At 37.8% G+C, this 19885-nt stretch overlaps 2 protein-coding genes across 16 annotated transcripts in view; one reads left to right on the top strand and one right to left on the bottom strand.

Moving 5' to 3' along the window:
• SERPINB11 (serpin family B member 11) overlaps positions 1 to 19885 on the top strand; it is a 92098-nt gene that overhangs the window by 10509 nt on the left and 61704 nt on the right. For 5 of the 15 annotated variants that reach the window (XR_012028377.1, XR_012028359.1, XR_012028375.1 and 2 more), the window contains exons 2-4: positions 4522 to 4894; positions 8903 to 9016; positions 9137 to 9207. Coding sequence is in view for 1 of the 15 variants with exons in the window: in XM_072821126.1 (XP_072677227.1) it covers positions 8928 to 9016; positions 9137 to 9207 (160 nt within the window). In the remaining 14 variants the exon portion in view is untranslated. Of the gene's footprint in view, positions 1 to 4521; positions 4895 to 6055; positions 6115 to 6495; positions 6797 to 8902; positions 9017 to 9136; positions 9208 to 12939; positions 13007 to 19885 lie in introns of all 15 variants that reach the window. The other 10 variants (XR_012028405.1, XR_012028394.1, XR_012028396.1 and 7 more) reach the window with 7 other exon arrangements.
• On the bottom strand, positions 4578 to 8175 carry LOC140628167 (serpin B4-like). The gene is made up of 4 exons (XM_072819457.1): positions 8103 to 8175; positions 7103 to 7242; positions 6654 to 6809; positions 4578 to 4979 (listed from the first exon to the last, which is right to left on the bottom strand). The coding sequence occupies exons 1-4, from the start codon at positions 8173 to 8175 to the stop codon at positions 4578 to 4580; spliced, it is 771 nt and encodes a 256-aa protein (XP_072675558.1).

Genomic DNA, 19885 nt, shown 5'->3' with positions numbered 1-19885 from the left:
TATGTCTCTGCCTCTCTCTCTCTCTCTGTGACTATCATAAATAAATAAAAATTAAAAAAAAAAAAAAAATTTAAAATGCACCTCAAAATCCCTGGTCCTGGGCCAAACTTCTGATCTTTTTAGATATCTCACAAACTCCTTCTTCTCATTTCTATTCTTCAACCTCTTTAGGTATCCCAGTGCCTCTGTGTTCATCAAGGCAACTGCCTCCCACTTGCCTTCCCTGTCTGGCCTGTTCACCGCATGGTTTATAATGTTACCCACTGGCTTGCTGGTCCATGAGTTCCCTTGACCAAGTCTCTATACTTCTATGGTGAAATATTTACTTCCTCTGCTCTGTTCTTAGGTTCCTGAATTGTGCTGAAGAAAATTGAGACCTTGTTCAGATCCTCCAAAATTCATGTTTAATGAATGAGGGATTTAGTACTGACTGAGAAGGATTTGGAATGAATACAGTCCCTTAAGCAAAGCTGTGTTCTAGAAACTAAAAATTGTCAACACTTGGTGTTTGTATATTGATACACTTTGAAGTCCATTCTAGGCCCTCCTTTCTTATCATTTTATACTCTCTCCCTAGGATCTATTCTTGCCTTTAGCTACCATTTTTTTTTAGCCGTGTTTTAGAGTTCCTGAATAAACATGGTAAAACTTTTATGTTGAGCATGACATATTAATTTTTTTTGTTTTTTTGTTTTTATTTATTTATTTTTAAATTTTACTGAAATTCAATTAATTAACATATAATGTTTCGGAGGTAGAGTTTAGTGATTCATCAGTTTTATATAATACCCAGTGCTCATGACATCACATGCCTTCCTTAATACCCCTCACCCAGTTACCCCATCCTTCCACTCTCCCCTTCCAGTGACCCTCAGTTTGTTTCCTATGATTAAGAGTCTCTTATGGTTTGTCTCCCTATCTGATTTCATCTTGTTTTATTTTTTCTCTTTTCCCCTATGATCCTGTTTTGTTTTTTAAATTCCACATATGAGTGAGATCATATGATAATTGCCTTTATCTGATTGACTTATTTTGCTTAGCATAATATCCTCTAGTTCTATCCATATTACTGCAAATGGCAAGATTTCATTTTTTTTTTTGATGGCTGAGTAGTAGTCCATTGTGTGTATGTATGTGTGTGTGTGTGTACACAAACCACATTTTCTTTATCCATTCATCTGTTGATGGACATCTGGGCTCTTTCCATAGTTTGGCTATTGTGGACATGGCTGCTATAAACATTGGGGGTACAGGTGTCCCTTCAGATTACTACATTTGTATGTTTGGGGTAAATACTCAGTAGTGCAACTGCTGAATCATAGAGTAGTTCTATTTTCAACTTTCTGAGAAACCTCCATACTGTTTTCAAAAGTGACTGCACCAACTTGAATTCCCACCAACAGTGTTAGAGGGTTCCCCTTTCTCCACATCCTTGCCAACATCTGTCGTTTCCTGACTTGTTTATTTTAACCATTCTGACTGGTATGAGATGGTATCTCACTGTTGGTTTTGATTTGTTTTTCCCTGATGCCAAGTGATGTTGAGCATTTTTTCATGTTCCTGTTGGCCATTTGTATGTCTTTTTGGAGAAATGTCTATTTATGTCTTCTGCCCATTTCCTGATTGGATTATTTGTTCTTGGGGTGTTGAATTTGATAAGTTCTTTGTGGATTTTGGATATTAGCCCTTTATCTGATATGTCATTTGCAAATATCTTCTCCTATTTTGTTGATTGCCTTTTGGTTTTGTCGACAAAGCCTTTTCTTTTGCAAAAGCTTTTTATCCTAATGAAGTCCTAATGGTTCATTTTTGCCTTTAATTCCTTTGCCTTTGGAGATGTGTCTGTCAAGAAGTTGCTGAGGCTGAGGTCAAAGAGGTTGCTGCCTGTGTTCTTGCCTAGGATTTTGATGGATTCCTGTCTCACATTTAGGTCTTTTATCCATTTTGAGTATATTTTTGTGTGGGGTGTGAGGAAATCATCCAGTTTCATTCTTCTGCATGTAGCTGTCCAATTTTCCCAACACCATTTGTTGAAGATACTTATCTTTTTCTATTGGATATTCTTTCCTCCTTTGTCAAATATTTGATCATAGACTTGAGGGCTCATTTCTGGGTTCTCTGTTCTGTTCCATTGATCTGTGTGTCTGTTTTTATGCCAGTACCGCACTGTCTTGATGCTTACAGCTTTGTAATAGAGCTTGAATTCCGGAATTGTGATGCCACCCATTTTGGTTTTCTTTTTTAACATTCTTTGGGCTATTTGGGGTCTTTTCTGGTTCCACACAAATTTTAGGATTATTTTTTCCAACTCTGTGAAATAAGTTGGTGGTATTTTGATAGGAATTGTATTGAATGTGTAGATTGCTCTAGGTAGCAGAGAGATTTTTAACAATATTTGTTTTTCCAATCCATGAACATGGAATGTTTTATTTCTTTATGTTTTCCTCAATTTCTTTCATGAATGTTCTATAGTTTTCTGACTACAGATGCTTTCCCTCTTTGATTCGATTTATTCCTAGGTATATTATGGGTTTGGTTGTAATTATAAATGAGATTGACTCCTTAATTTCTCTCTCTTCTGTCTCATTGTTAGTGTATAGAAATGAAGCTGATTTTTGTGCATTGATTTTATATCCTGCCACTTTGCTGCATTGCTGTATGAGTTATAACAATTTTGGGGTGGAGTCTTTTTTTGGGTTTCATTTTAGAGTATCATGTTGTCTGCAAAGAGTGGAGAGTTTGACTTCTTTGCAGATTCAGGTGCCTTTCACATCTTAGTGTTGACTGATTGCTGGCGCTAGGACTTCTAGTACTGTGTTGAACAACAGTGGTGATAGTGGACATCCCTGCATGTTCCTGACCTTAGGGGAAAAGCTCTCTGTTTCTTCCCATCAAGAATTATATTCGCCATGGGCTTTTCATACATGGTTTTTATGATATTGAGGTATATTCCCTCTATCCCTACACTGTGAAGAGTTTTGATCAAGAAAGGTTGCTATAGTTTGTCAGATGCTTTTTCTGCATCTATTGAGAAGATCATATGGTCCTTGTACTTTCTTTTATTAATGTAGTGCACCACATTGATTGATTTGTGGATATTGACCCACTCTTGCATCCCAGGAATCAATCCCACTTGGTTGTGGTGAGTAATCCTTTTAATGTACTGTTGGATCCCACTCTCTAATATTTTGGTGAGAATTTTTGCATCCATGTTCATCAGGGATATTGATCTGTAATTCTCCTTTTTTGGTGGGGTCTTTGGAGCATGACATATTTAGAGCTTCAGATCATATCCTGCATCTGAGCTCTAGACTTGTATATTCAGGTGCTTATTGGATAACTATCTGGATGTCTCAAAAGTAATTAAACTTCAACAAATATAAACCTAAACCCAGGATCTTTTCCTCTCTCCAAAACAGAATCTTTTTTTTTTTTTTTATCCAACCCATTGGGTAGGCCAGAAAATTGGATATCATTTTTGGCTTCTGTCTCTCATTTCTGTCATATATATAATGTGTTGCTATAATCGTGTGTATTTTACTTCCTGAATAATTCTTACAAATCTGAGCTGACATCAAGACTTGGATGCTCAGTCAGTGGAGCTATCCAGTCACCCCTGGAATTCTATCTTTATTTTCACCTTGCACAGCACTCGACAGTATGTACAAGTGATAAGTGTATCATGAATTTTATTTCCTATATGTAATTCAGCAGTGATCAAAAACTTTAATCCAAAAGAATTCAATTTTTTATTTCAATTCCTTAGTTCTACTCTGGACATTCTGATGGCTTACTAGTTAATCTCACTGTATCTACAATGTTCTTTCTTCTCATCTGTTTATATCATAATAGCCAGAGGTGTATTTTAAAAACGCAGATATGATGTTCTCATTCTTCTCTTTGGAAAACAAACAGATGAGATCTATAATGGCTTTTGATTTATTTTAGGATAAATTAGAAAGCGGTTAATATGGTTAATAGAAACTTTCAAAGTTTGGTACCAACCTACCGTCAGCCTTATGATCATCTGCTTTGAATGCTCTTTCTATATGATAATGTATTTCTAAATTATCTTTCCTATGTGTGGTGGGCTGCTTGTACTTTGTTTAAAAGAGAAAAAAGGAAAAGCAACAAATAATATGAATAAATAATTATTTATTGATAATGTATTTCATAAAATAAAAGAAATTTAGACATGAAAGTGTTCCAGATTATCACCTAAATTCAAATAAATGTGGATATCTAAGTTAATAAGTTTGAATAATAGATTTGATTTCTGAAATAGGAGATATGATTTCAAATTTAGTAGAAGATAGAGTTTTAAAATATCTTTTTTAAGATATTTTATCTTATGTTGAACATTTGTCCAAAGAGGAATTATCACTGGGAGATGAAGTAGGTTTACATGTTTGTAGAAGGAGAGAGACAGACAGGCTATTTCCATTTCAACCATTATATTCTTAGTGATGACTGTGAGATTGGAAAGGAAAAAAAACTAAAGAGAATCTGTGTTTCTCGCAGTGTGTATACTGGAACAAATGTGAATTTCCTCCTCAATAGAGGCAGGCTAATTGCATCTAAGGGGAAGAGACTCTGCCCAAGAAGAGGATGCTGTTGGTCTTATTGTGCTTGATGAAGAACAGGAAAGGGTGATCGCAATGAAAAGGATAGATTGGTGCTGATTTGGCAATAACTTCTACGTCTGTGGAGGCTGCAGCCTCCGTGCCCTCTTCGGTGACCTCCACAAAGGACTTGTGCCTGACTTTAGACACCACAAGATCCTGCCTCCCTGTCATGCCTGAGAAGTTGGCGCTCTTTGTGTTGAAGGCATCCACCATTCCCAGGGCTTTCAGCGTGGCCTTGAGCTCATAACTCTCTTCTACTTTGAACCGGGGTAAGTATAAATCCACCTGCCCATTGCTCATATTCTGTGAGCTCGTCCACTCTATTAGTTTCTCAGCAGTGAGTTGATCTTCAAGCTGCAGCAATGGAAAAAGGGAATAGCTGACATGATTCTCAAGGATATTAAGCATGATTTAACATTGGATTGAATTGTAGAAAACTTTTATTTAAACAGTAAATGTAAATGCAGAAGATTCAGTTTATCACATCTTGTCTGAGGAGTCAAAAATAACAGTCATGAATATATATTATACAGTCGAAAAATATACTATATATTCAGGACTGTGTTATATTTATGTATATATATGCATAAATATCTATACATATATATATGGATATGTATGTGTATATATACATAACAGAATTATTAAATAAAGTTATTTTGTAAGCGATGAACTATGTATCTCTATTTTTTATACTCTACATAGTTCCAGACCTCCAGACCTTCCATATGTATGATATGCTTCATTTTCAAATAGACTTCTCTTATTACTATCCTTGTGTACATAATTTTGTATACTCTAATTGAAATAATTTTTATAGTGTAGGTACAACTTTTATTCCTTTTTCTTGCTTTACTTATTTGTAAACATTTCTCATATAGGTATATATTTCTCTAATCAAGTTTAAATTATTACACAGTATCTAAATTGATATTCAACGTATATATCTTTAATTAATATTTTTAAGCATTCACTACTTGTCAGCCCCAAGTTAAACTATTGATAATACAAAGATGCACCAAAATTTTCAATGTCTTGAGCCACTTCTATCTAAAAGCCTTTGCCTTGTTTGGATTAGTTACCTTAGTTAAAGTCCCAGGACTGGGAGTCCTTATGTCATTGATAAGGGGAATTGCTGAGCTGAAGTCTGACATATTATGGCCCTTCACGTGTGTTGTCATGTTACCTTCCCTGAGGATCTCCAAATCCCAGTGTTAGCATGATAGCTATTTTGTGTGCAGTAAGTTCCCTGTGGCTTCAACAGCACGGCAAGCTATTGGAGTCATTGGAAAACTGCCATGTTTGGAATGTCCTTAATGTGCCAGATACTCTTCTAGATATTTCTAAATATTAACTTCACTATAACAATTTTAAGAGGAAAATTATAATCCTCCCACATCTTAATTTTATTTATTTTTTTTGATTCTGAGCAATGAGGCTCCGAAAGGACTTTTGAGCTCCTAGGGATTGAATACTTCCAAATTGAAAAGTAAGCATCAAAATAAATCTCTTGGTCCATTGTCTACAAAACCACTGTGATTTGATATTTAAAATGTACCTTTCATTATGTTAATTTACTTGTTTTGTTTATGAGTGAGCTTACAAATATTTCTATGTGTCACCTGCATATGAGTGTTCATTTCCTTGTCTTCTAATGAATAGACTGGAATATATTAGAAGTTTTTATGGTTGCAAAATATTAATGTGTGTGCCTAAGTATGTTTTTTTTGAACTGACATTCCATAGTTTCATCAGAATATTAATGGGACCCTTGATGTTGAGATTTTCTATATATTGTTCCATATGACACTGTGTTATTTAGGATATTTACTTTTTGGAACACACAGAATACCAGATTCTCCTTAAAAAGTTCTTTTTTAGGCTGTATGCAGAGAAGTACTCCGTTCTTGAACTCAGTCAGCCACCACCACCAATCTGTGAGCATTGCTTCAATGAACAGCCCATATAAGGATTGTACTACTAGGAAATCAGGCAATAGTAGAAAGAATTGGAGACATAAGATTTTACCTTCTGCAGACCATCTACTTCGTGTGGCAGCAGCAACATCATGCTTAGATCTTTGCCTTTGTATGGTATTTCTAGGATCTTGGCTTGCAAGTCCTCCAGTGAGGTGAAATTAAAAACGTTGGATTGTCTCATCATCTGCACAGGTTTGCTTGTGTCCTGCAGTAATTAACGTGGCAGACAAATGCTAAGTGAGGCATTAGTTAAAAAGAAGATAATACTATTGAGATACCAAACACATCCTCTTTCTAAGGGATGATATGTGAAATTTGTGAATTGGAAGCAAGAGTTTCTTCAAGTATTTTTATCTAAAGTAAAAAAATAAAACAGGAAGAAAATACAACCATGACAAATACATTTTTTCCCTGCCATTGCATGTGCTATTAGATATGAATTTAAATTTAACATTCCATGTATGAGTGTGTTACATTATTATAAAGAAATTACAATACCTTGTCCAGCCAGAATTCTTTCTCCACTGTGTTTTTTGTATCAAATTTCGTGTCCCACTGTCCTTTAAAATAGACTGCGTTCACCAGAACCAGAATGGTATGGTTAAGAGAGTCTTTGGGAAACATATCCTTGATTTTTTCTGCAAAAGGAAAAAAAAAACTCAAAGGTCTTCTGTGAAAGTACAAGTGGTTTGTCTGGAAGATGCTTTGAAAGTTACAGTGGATCATTCAGGCAAGTCACTACTTTAGGGACTGTGAGCAATAATTTTTGAGTTGCAGCTTTCTTTGTGATGCCAGCCTGATGGGAGTTATCCTTGCTGGAGATACCCCATCTTGTCATGGGAAAGGTGTTCAGATTCATTGTCTTTGGGTGACTTCAGTCATCTCACACGGAATATGGATTTCAGCTACTCTTGAAGCACCTCCATTCCCAGCTTCCTTCCCTCCCTGAATTCTTCCAACCACACCCCCCATTCTTCATTCCTCCCACCCTTTCTATTTTTTCAATGTTGGGCTTAATACTCTGAAGAAATAGGGCTTGATTGTTCTTGAGGACAAATGGCATGAACTCTATAACCCAAAACACATGCCCTATGCTGTCAGATATTACTGTCTGGGGTGTCTTCTCTATTCTGCACTTTGAGAATTTAAAGGATGTGAACCCAAGATGGGGTTGGAGCAGAGACTTGGGATCCATGAAGGTACTGTTGTCTGCGATCATGAGCAAACACCAATTGCCAGCTGTATTTCATTGTAATTATCTTTCTGTCATACAGAAATTCCCTTTGTTGCTTTTCACCTTTACCTGGACCATTCCATCATCTGCAATGCTCTCCTCCAGCCTCTCTGCAAAGCCATCACCCCCACCCCACTGGCACCCCAAATGCTGTCAAGAACAGATTTCACACACAGCAGGGACTCAAAAAAAAGTGATTTTTATGGGCAATCTCTCATACTCTACCATTAGTTTGGCTTTCCACCCAGGAATTTATCTTCTTACGACTTTCTTCTGCAGCATTGTTAAAATCAACAGATTCCACACTGGCTAGGTAAAATTTCTTAATGTTATCCATGTATTCCTTTGATGGAGAAGGAAGAAAGGAGGAATTAAGAGTAATTCATCAGTAATTACGTATTCCCAAGTTAGTTATCTTCAGTCTTAACAAAATACAGTACAGGAATCTAGGCCCTGAGAAATCTACTTTTTCTTGCCCATGCGTATTTTATACAGTTCGCATGTGGGTAATTTGAAATGCAAGTACAGGCTGGCACAACAGTGAGGTCTTTGAAAGGCAATACCTTCTGGACATAGGCTGGGGCAGAAGAGGCTCTGGGTTGCAAACTGCAAAGCATGATGCTCCAAAGGAGATGGTGTGTTTCTGGGACTCCTAAGCAGTACTATCAAACCTTAGGGTTCTTGCTTTTGCTTATATCTTCCATTCTGGGCATTCAGTGTTCCCCTGGTACTTCTTCAACTTCCCTTAGAACTCACCAAGCCTGCACTCTCATCAGTATCCCATTAGTCATACATTTCATGGGTCATTGTCCACCAAAATTTACGCTATGTGACTGAATGGTATCAGATCATTGGGGCATCTCATGACTTCCTTTGCTACTGAATCTCTTTTGGGTTGATGACGTGATCCCTAAAACTGGACTTTATATTGGTGGGTTGTCAAGTTCTAGGATATTTCATTTGAAATAGTTGAGGCAAAGGACAAAGGACCTGGGATTCAGGTTAAAGGTATAGCAAGCCAAGTGAAACTTACTTGAAGAAATTGATACTTTTTTTCTCCATAGAACTTGTTGGCCATATTCAGTTCATATGCATCAGTGGGTTTCTTTAATTCGGTCAGAAGCTTTTGAAATTGGTGGTGTACATTTTCCATCTTTTCAACCTTCAAATATTAAAAAGTAAGCTCATTGCATTCTCTGTCAATGTAAATATAAATACTAGCCCCGTGTAAACTGTTAGACCCAAAACTATACTTTGATAGTCCTCAGGTGACATTTATTGTTATTCCTTGATTTTAGGTGGATTTACTTAAATATTCTTCAAGATCCTTATAATTCAGTCTCCTTCAGGAAATTTCTTTCTGCTCTGAGTAAGTAATCCAAAATTTTCACTTATTTACTATAGATGTAGCACCATTCCACCATTGGATTATCTTCTAATTGGTACAAATGGGTTAGGTAAAAACTTCCCAGCTAAATTTAGGCTTCTTAAGGGCTAGAGGCACATTTCATTTTAACAGCTATCAGTCATATAATAATGTTGAATTTGTTTATTTCAGTTATATTATGACATGGAGCCCTTTACACTACTAGATTGTATTTATTCTAAGACCTGTTGACCATGATCAATGGCTCTTCACTCATGATAGTCATACTCTCTCTCTTTTTTTAAAATTTATTTATTCATGAGTGACACACAGAGAGAGGCAGAGACATAGGCAGAGGGAGAAGCAGGCTCCTTGCAGGGAACCCCTTGTGGGAATTGATCCCAGGACCCAGGGCTCATCACCTGAGCTAAAGGCAGATGCTCAACCACTGAACCACCCAGGTGCCCTATGGTGGTCATATTCTAAATGTAGGAATAGTATGTGCCTGGTAAGGGCTTTACATTTGTATCTCTCTTTATCCCTATTCAGATGAAAACAAGAAACTCAGAATTAAATAGACTTTCCAAAGAGACGCAGGTGGCACAGCCAAATTTTGAACCTAGGCCTGTCTGAATCCAGAACCTTCTACTTGCTAGCTAAGAATTTTGGACCTTAAGTTTATAAACTCTGTATCTCATCTAATCATTTCCCAAAATATGCTTGGAGGCATGCTTATTCCTGTTTAGTTCCATTAATAAATTAATTAAAATTATATTATTTTAGCAAAAGTATTGTGATTACTGTAATTATTGTTACTCTGCAATAGTAATGCATAAAATTTATCAGTTTCCAGTAATCGAGGCACTGTTGTAATGTTTTCCATCTGTTTGTATGCATTGAGGCAGATTATTTTATTACTCCCAGCTTCCTGGGATGAGGTCATGGTGCCTTAGAACAGTTGTGTCTTGCTCATGTTCCCCATTGGTTAACAGCAGAGCAGGAATTTGAAGCTCTTTTGGCACAGTGCTGATCTCCCCTCAGGAGACAAACGTATGAAATAAATAAGTATGTAATATGAAACGAGATGCAACTCTGTCCAGTCTCTTTTACCTAAGAATTTCCCTAAAAACGGACTTTTCACAGTTTATCTGAAATTCCTAGCTAAAATATGAGCCTCCTGGATATGCGATTCTCCTTCTAGACTCAAGTGCTCTGTGACTCACATGATCTGTTGTAGTTCTTCCTGTTGTGCTCTCTGTGGCTTCATTAAAGTGAAGGACCTGGAAGAGACAGGAAGCAGGATAAGAAACCTACTCAAAAGATCTGGAAATAAATTAAGAAAAAAGTAAAAGAAAGAAAGAACTCAAATCCAAACAAAACAAAACTCCCAACCCCAAACGCAAACCCAAATCCAAACCAAACCAAACCACTAAACAAAGGAAAAAGAGAATAGAAAACTTAATTGCAAGCATTTGCTCCTTGGAAAGCCACAGCAAAGCCACTTCAGAGAATCCTGTGTCATTATTCATTGATGAGAAAACATGAAATGTTTTGCATGAATTTAAGTCAGCATGTCACTTCTGCCATTACTCTTCCCTTTAAGCCTTACCTCTGTTTGTTGTGCAATTGTGGGAGTTCATCTGGGCTATCAGAGGAAATCTAGGTCCAGGGAAGTGAATGGAGCAGAGCCCTGGGGAGGGCATGTGCCCCACCCCCCCAAAGCTCTGTGCTCACCCAGTCATGGGAATGCTTGCTTGGCCTCCCAGCCAGATCTGGGGCCATCTGCACACAAGCCAACAGAGAAATCAATCTAAGCTGGTGACCTGTGTAGGAAGTAGACACCTACCTTCCCAATTTCAAGTGCAGTATTTTCTTTGGCACCTAGGTAGGTCATGGCTAATGCTGATGAGATGGAGAGAGGCGAGAAGAAGATGTTGTCACCCTTTTTTGATGTTTTGAACTGTTGGAACAGATCAAATGCGAAGCGGGTGTTTGCTGCACTGAGTGAATTCATGGCAACCTTGGTGCGATCTGGAATTCCTAGGAAAGGATCAGATTCATTTCATGACTTTCCTGAAGGAAAGATTAGTTTGTAATGAAATTATTTCTTAAAAGAAATGACTTATATTTGGGTTGTGGGATTCTGGCAACTAAAACTTTTCTTCCTTCTACTTTTCAAGCCTCTTTCAGTGTATATGTGTAAATTTCATAACTAGACGACTATCAAAATTACTATTAAAAAAAACTTTTGTGAAAAAGTAATAAGACATCTTTATCTTTCATTGCTCACTGGCACTCCTAGGCCTAGGTAGAAAGTGCTTTATTACCGATACCAACACAAAGATTCAGACAGCTCCCATTTAGGCACCTCTCTGCCTTTTCCTTCAGGGTTCTCTGGGTACCAGAGACTCTCTCCCCAACCACACAGATGCCCAAGGGAGCATTTGTTTAATAAGAAGTAAATAAGTTAGATGAACGATAAATCAGCTGAAGAAGGTGTTCTAGTTTTACCACAGCAGAATAAGTAAAACCCAGTCACACAGAATGAGATCAATGCAGGATAGAAAACACACCATTACCATATGTTCAGAAATGATTCCTGTTATTAAGCTGGAGCAGCTACAGGTACTTACCTGTGTTCCTGGAGGAAGCAGAGGTGGGCAGGGAGCCTTGTCAGCCTATGTGTGGTGAATGGTGAGCTCCAGAATATATAGCACTCTCCTGCCACCTTCTATTACTCGTTGTAGTCAGTATTTCAAGTAAATCCACTTTTGATTTCTTAACTAGGCTAACCATCATGTATATCAACTCAAAATATTTGTGGGAATAAAACATGATCATTTCATTACTGTACTTCCTTTTCCCCTGCAGCAAAACACTGCGGGCCTGCGGTCATTGGCTCTTATGAAATGCATGTAGGTGTCTTTCTAATACCAATGAGGATGGAGTTGCAATTCCAACTTCCTGACATGCCCCTGCAACATTTATCCGGAAACAACCCTTAAAAAATGTCTTCTCTTAGATGTGGATGTCTTTAAGGCCCATTTCACACATAAACCATGACAAAGTTTATATTTTCTATCTTTAGTTCTAAAAGGTCTTGTTCAACCTGTCAATTTCCTTAGTAATTATTCTGTATAACCAGGAAAATTGCTTGAGTTCTGTCTAAAGCACTACTGACAAAGGGTCCCAGCAATACGTAGAGAACAAGAATCTGTTGCCTTCTCCTAAATGCTATGCCTTGATAGCTGTTCTCCTTGTTACCACCCATGCCCCCTTGCAGGCAGTCCCAAATTTTCCCTGTGTTTTAAGGACAGTGGGAAGTTCATTTATCTCGCAGTGTTAACATGCTCACAAGGGGAAGAACAATGGATAAAAACAGACCATAGGGTGTGGAAGCATTCTAGTTTTTTATATAAATATGAATCAAAAATAAATTGTCTGAGCTCCAGAATCATGACATTTTTCTGACGCTTGCCCATTAGCATACCAGCTTCATATTCATGGACTGGATGCCATAGTCAACTACCCGTAAGAAAAATGAGACAAAGGTGTTCTTTGAATGCCGTGTTTAATTCTGCTATCACGGGATCCTTATCCCCTTCATGTGCATGGTGTTCCCACAGGTAGAATCATATCAAAAACTTGATTTTTACAGAGTGGGGATAGGTATTCACCCTTTTACTCCTTCAGCAGTTTATTAAGGCGGATCCCTTTGTTATCCCCATTGCACAGATGACAGAAGTGAAGCACAGAGCTATTGAATAAAAGCTCAGGTTTCTACAGGTGGTGAATTGCCCAGGTGAGATATCAGGCGAATAAGCTGACTCAGAAACCTGCATGTGTATCCATTCCCCATATATGTTACATACACTCCTTGTGTTTAAATGAAAAGAACTTTTTTCTTCTGCACTCTCAAAAGAGATAATGTCCTTCTACAAAATCAGAAGGGGTGAGATACAGATCTCCGAGTTGAGACTGGGTAGGGGTAAGGGAGAAAGCCGACTGTTGGGGCTTTGATGAAGGAATAGGTCCAAAGGTAGAAGAAAATGATGAGAAAAAGACCCACGGCGAAAAATCACAAACATGAGGAATAGGAGCTTCTCAGTGAAGGTGGTGTCACAGGCCATTGTCACCAGATAGAAGTGAGGGTTTCTGAAGCAGGAGTAGGAGGAGTTTCTTTGGGCTCCAAAAGAGAAGGATCTGATCCATAAGACAGAGGTAAGATGCTCAGCCTGGGTGTGGAGGGAAGAAATTTGGTGACAAAGTGGCATAAATTAGCCTTTAAGGGAACTTCTGACTAAGGCTGAAATCTCCTAAGACTAAGTGACTAAGACTTGTCATACAGAAGTAGAGTCTAAGGACAAGAGACTAATTATAAGGACCAAGAGTGCGCTTACATTTAGAGAGAGCTTGGGCTCAATTGAGAAATCATTTCATACTTTTCTTCTGTTCCTGAAAAGTGTTCCTATAATTGACAGGATTATGATATCCTGATTTCATACAGTGTCATAAAAGACTCAGCCATTTTCAGAACTTTTGCATGTGATTCCTTGCCAACTTGTGTCTTTGCGTATTTTCTAAATGATGCACCAACATCATTGGTGACAGGAGTCCAGAAACCCAATAAAACTTAGGAGGAACATACACTTTTGGGAACTATCCTGCTATTTCTAATGCCTTTATAGGTTGGTTAGGAAAGGTTTTGGTTTTCCTGAACCTTACTTCCTTGTGAAGGGTGTAATTTGTTAAGTTGCACATCCTAGGGGAATTTTACTTCTTCTTCCTGCTTACGAAGCATGTGGTGTATCTGTTTACAGGGAAACTGGTTAGTGGAGAACAATGAGCATCCAATGACTGCCAAACACTGCCAAACACTGTATTCCCTGCAGATACAGATACAGCTATGTATACATTGAATAACATCAGACTAGGGTTAATTAGCTTTGTAAAAAAAAATTCACAGAGGAGAACTCATTCCAGTAAGATTTATAAAGGTATCAATTAGGGAATGGTCTCTTGTGTAAGTATATCATGGAAGACAGATTTATAGTAGCTCCACCCTTTCCCCCATTCCCACACCTCCAGCACCAGCCAGTACAGTCATCCTACTTTCAACTAAATCCAGCACTGTTCTTTGTTGTTCTCTTAGAACTCCCTCTCTGATTTGTGTGGGCATTCCTGTTCTTTGCCAAGAAACCCCAGTGTAGGCTCTTGCCTTTCCTATTCCTCTTTGCTTTATATGAAATAATGGTTGTTCCCCATGACTGCATGTCACTAGATCTTTTCTCAGAGGCAGCTTTTCACTCCCCATCTTCATACTATGAAGTGAGGAAACGTTTTCTCTTTCTTTTATTTCCACTGCTTTTTCTAGCCATTGTTTTTTTTCCTATCTCAATGCCCTATTTTTAGTTTTCAACCATGAGGGTATGTCACCACATGCCCAACTACCATATTGTGTGTTACTCCTTACTATTCATTAAGTCTTCAGTTACCTATTCACCTTTTTGTGGTTTTAGCTCTTCATCCTAAATCCTCCCAGTATTCCCGGTGACTTCAAAACTTCTGTTTCATAGTCAACAAATGGAATATATTTCTGTTTTATTTTACATATGTTTTAATTGAATCTCCTTCTTTCTGAAAATCTTCTCATGTCTTTTGCCCTTTTGATCATTGGATTCATGATGTTTCTTATCTACTTGAATATGTTTTTTATATAAAGTAATATTGATGTTGATGCTGTCTCTGGAGTACCAATGGGGAGAAAAAATTCTAGAGGGGTGAAGAAACTCAAGTACATGTGATGTAGGTTTGCTGGGGATTTTATTTTGCTTTTCCAGCTCTACCCTTCACTCTTTCAACCTCCTGTGGGCTGCAGGAAGCTGAGTTGTAAGGTGACATAATCAGTGTCTTGTCATCTGACAGACACTTGCATTGGGCCAGTGGGAGGCAACAAGTCTTCCAGCTTCCTCTCAGCTCCATTGCCAGGGGATGGCTGCATTTCTTTACCAAAAGCCACAGATACTATTGGACAGCTTTTTCTGCAGCTCTACCTGTTTCCTGGGTTTTGGTAACCATTCCTCCCCTTACTATTTAGATCTAGGAATGGCAGTGTCTCCCCATGGTTGCTCACCTTGTGCTATTCACCATCCTTTCTTGGTTTCTCTTAGCCCTGACCATGCATTGTATAGTTTCTTTATCAGACTTTACTGAATTATCCATTCTGACTGTGTCATTTGTTTTCTGCTAGGCCCTTGACTAATAGAGTAAGTAAATTACTTTAGGAAAAATATCCTCAGATGGAATTCTGGTATCAGGTTAAACACATATTGAGAAGCACACGTTAAGAGGACATGGGGCACTGGCCTATGGCATATAGTAGCATCAAGTTATCACTGATGGAGGCAAGACACAAAGTGCAGGCAGAAGAAAAGGTGTTGGGATATCAGGTAGCCATGGTGCTTAGTTGATGTAGCAGCAACTGGTTATAAAGATTGTGGGATCAGCTGCTTACTCATGATGAGCTTTGGAACACAAGGAGAAATATTTTTTTCTGTGTACCAAGTCTAGCAGTAACCAACTGAAATCTGAAAAAGATTTTCCATGGATCTTGACAAGTAAATACTGGAAAATAGAATATATTTGCAGTGATAAGATACATCACCTTTCTAGGAAAATGCAATTAAAACAATAGTGAGATTAACACCAGTAATAATAGTTAGGATTGGTGTGATATGAAAGAAGAGATTATTGATGAGATGTTGGTGAAAATGTTAGTACAACCACTTTGGGAATATTTGGTGATATGTGCTTCAAATTCAGCAGTTCTGTGTTTAAATATATATATCTTAGGTGTACTAGCATGCTGTGCTTAAGGAGAGTTAATGACCATACAATTGGCAATGGCAAGAAGCAGAAACAACTTAGATGTTTATTTATTTATTTATTTTAGATGTTTATTAATTAAAGAATAAGGAAAGGGCACCTGGATGGCTCAGTTAAACATCTGCCTTTGGCTCAGGTCGTGATCTCAGGGTGCTGGGATCGAGCCCTACATTGGACTTTTTGCTCAGTGGAAAGTCTGCTTCTCCTTCTCTCTCCCTTCCTCCCCCAGCTCATGCTCTCTCTCTTTCACTCTCTCTCTCTCTCACAAACAAACAAACAAACAAACAAACAAACAAGGTGTTTTAAAAAAAGAATAAGGGATCCCTGGGTGGCGCAGTGGTTTGGCGCCTGCCTTTGGCCCAGGGCGCGATCCTCGAGACCCGGCATCGAATCCCACATCGGGCTCCCGGTGCATGGAGCCTGCTTCTCCCTCGGCCTGTGTCTCTGCCTCTCTCTCTCTCTCTCTCTGTGACTATCATAAATAAATAAAAATTAAAAATAAATAAAAATAAAAAAAAAGAATAAGGAAAAAAATTATGCTAGGCTAATACAATGGAATATCCTACAGCAGTGAACATAAATGAACCAGATATTCATGTATCAGGAAGGATTGATCTTCAAACATAATGTGCAGTGGAGAAGTATCATGTTGAAAAGGATGTGTAGTTATCATTTTTTTGCAGTTGGGTGGGGAAAGTAGGGAGATTGATCATTGAAATGTAATTCTGGGGAACTAGAGGCCACACTTGCTTCAGAAATGTGGGAATGTCCTTGGGTGTATGATAATATTGCCTGTTTGTGATTGAGGATCATTAGCATTCAGAGCCAACTGCTCTTTTTTTTTTTTTTTTTTTTTTTTTTTTCAGAGCCAACTGCTCTTATATAATTTGTAGAAACAGTGAGCCACATTAAAAACATCTGTGGTTTGTCCTTTCAGGCTTGAGGTTTGGCTAGATGGTGCAGATTATTCATCTGTTTCTGAGTCAGCTGTACCCCAACCCCATTATGCCCCATAAACTTTCCTGCTGAAGTCTTTTGGTGGTTTCCTCAGCCTTTTGATGGCCCCTTATCCAGTCTTTGACAGTGAATTTTCTGGATTATTTTTCACTGCTGACTCATCTTCCTTGGAATTCTATCTTTAGTTCTCTACATCTCTGACCCTCTTCCGTCTGCCACCCCTCAGATGCAGGATTTTGCATCTCCTGGGGGGTCTTCTGAGGGCACAGTTTCTTTCCAGCCTACCTGGGCCATCTTGCCACTCTAACTGCTTCAGTCTATGAGTTCGCTGGTCAGTTTCTTTCAGTTTAGGGCTTTCCCTTCCTTCCTTCCCACCTCTAATGCCATTCATACATCCCTTTCTTTTCATTATTTTTGGATTGATATTTATAATTTTGATTGATTGATATTTTACATTATTTTAGTCAGTTCTATTTTTAAAATTTCATTCTGTACTTTGTCATCTTGTCAGAGAAATTATACTGTTTTCCACATCTTCTATTATGGGCTCTGTTGATATTTTGGTAGAATAAGTGTGTCTTTGGACCGTAGGGAGAGATAATTTTTTCTGTGCACCAAGTCTAGCACTAACCAGGAATAACTGATTGATTATTGGCTGCTTACATTTGGATGAAAGCTTCTTGAATAAATCTTCATCTTGAATTTAGGGATGGTTACATAGTATGTTTGGCCATCATATTTTTAAAGATTTTATTTATTTATTCGTGAGATACACAGAGAGAGAGGCAGAGACATAGGCAGAGGGAAGAGCAGGCTTCCTGCAGGGAGCCCAATGTGGGACTTGATCTCAGGACTCCAGGATCACTCCCTGAGCCGAACGCAGACACTCAACCACTGAGCCACCCAGGCGTCCCCTAACCATCATATTTTTAAAGCTTCTTCAGTGACTCATTTTCCATGTAATGGGTTCTTAGTTATTTTCTATGACCTTTAATAGGCTAAGTGAGTGGGCTCCAACACAGTGCCAGAAGTTGGAACTTACAGACAAGGGAGGTTTGCACAGGTGCCTTTACATTTGGATGACTAGTGTGACTTGGTAAGCCTCATACCCTGAACCAAAATTCCAAGGCCATCCTATCACCATATACTTCCCATCTCACTACCTCTGGAACAAGCCTCTGCATTCCTGGAATGACCCTACCTTTAACATCTGTCTCTCCAGGACTGCCAGGAACAGTTACCACCTCTTTAAGTTTCCCAATTGCCCAAGCAGGATACAATCTATTTCCACAGGTACCAGTAATTATATACTACTGTACAAGAGACTCCTGACCTTGAATCATTACAGTGATGTCCTCCCTACACTATGAGGATCACTTGACAAAACTGTTAATTAATTGTACTCTCTGTAAAAGAATTGTTCCTGAAATTCAGGACATTAAATCAAATTTTATTTACAATATAATTCCAGTGCTGTTTGGGAGTATATGTATGTACTTCTTTGAAAGTACTTTTTTAAAAAAAATGTTGAAATACTGGATGCTTGCTCTGTTAAATTAAGATAATTCAGAAATATAGGGAGGAAAGTACAAGAGAGAATTCTTCCTCCACTCTCCATCAGGGTAGTAGATTCCATCATAAAATACCTCAAACTGTGTGGATTAAAATAACCAAACTTTATTTTATCACACTTCTGGAAGCCAGAGCTCTAAAATCAAGGTGTTATCAGGACTACACTTCCCCTGGAGGCTCTCTGGGAGAATCCTTGCTTCTTCTAGCTTCTCGGGGCTCCTGTTCCTTGACTTGTGCATTTAGTCTCTGCCTCTGCCTTTATGGGACCTTTTTCTCTATGTGTCTCTTCTCTTCTTATAAGGATGGTGGGTGGATTATATTTTATCTGATTATAAAGAGGAATATAATTTCATTTTGTGTTCATTTAAGTCATAGTTTCTTCCAACAAAGGATAAGCCCTGGGCTAAATGGCTTCACTGGAGAGTTTTAGGAGATATTGAAAAAATTAACACCAGTCTTTTTCAAACTTTTCAAAAAATTGAACTCGAGGGACACTTCCTAACTTAACTCTGTGAGGGCAACATTACCCTGATATCAAAGCAAGAGGGACACTATGGAAAGAAAAGTACGGGCCAATATCTCTTATGAATATTGATAGAAAAATCCTCATAGAGTGTTACCACCTGAATTCAGCAGCATACTAAAAGGATTATACATTATGACCAAGTAGGATTTATTTCTGGAATGCAAGAACAGGCTATATGAAAATCAATCAATGTACTATACACCACATTAATAGAACGAAGGGGGAAACACCATGTGACCATCTTAAATGATGTAGAAAATAATTAGACAAAACTTAGTACATTTTCATGGTAAATATATTCATCAAATTGGGAATAGAAGATTTCCTCAACATGATAAAGGATATTTATGAAATACCTACAACTAATATTGTATTGCATAGTGAAAGACTGAAATCTGTTACCCTTTTTCCATTTTTACTTAACATAGTATTGGAAGTTCTAGCTACAACAGCTAAGCAAGAAAGATAAATGGAAAGCGCTCAAATTGGAAGGGAAGAAGTAAAATGATCTCTATATTTAATATGACATGACCTTGTAAGTAGAAAACCCTAAAGACTCCACAAAAAAGTCTGTTAAGACTAATAAATAATTCAGAAAATTTCTAAGATATGAAATCAATAAACAAAAATGGTTTATATTTTTATATTCTGAACAAGAAAAATCTGAAAAGATTAAGAAAGCATATCCATTTACAACAGTGTCAAAAATAATTACAGAATTAACTAAATAGGCAAAAGATT

This window comes from Canis lupus, chromosome 1 (assembly GCF_048164855.1).
Source record: "Canis lupus baileyi chromosome 1, mCanLup2.hap1, whole genome shotgun sequence".
NCBI lineage: Eukaryota > Metazoa > Chordata > Mammalia > Carnivora > Canidae > Canis > Canis lupus.
This window is presented reverse-complemented; position numbering and strand designations above follow the sequence as displayed.

Bases quoted from the DNA above. Each gene is read 5' to 3' on its own strand.
- LOC140628167 (XM_072819457.1), bottom strand. From the start codon at position 8,175: ATGGATAACATTAAGAAATTTTACCTAGCCAGTGTGGAATCTGTTGAT. The intron at 6,810-7,102 runs GTATTGTAATTT...TAATTACTGCAG, and splicing joins AAGAATTCTGGCTGGACAAG to GACACAAGCAAACCTGTGCA. The intron at 4,980-6,653 runs GTAAAATCTTAT...CCATTGCTGCAG, and splicing joins AAGTAGATGGTCTGCAGAAG to CTTGAAGATCAACTCACTGC.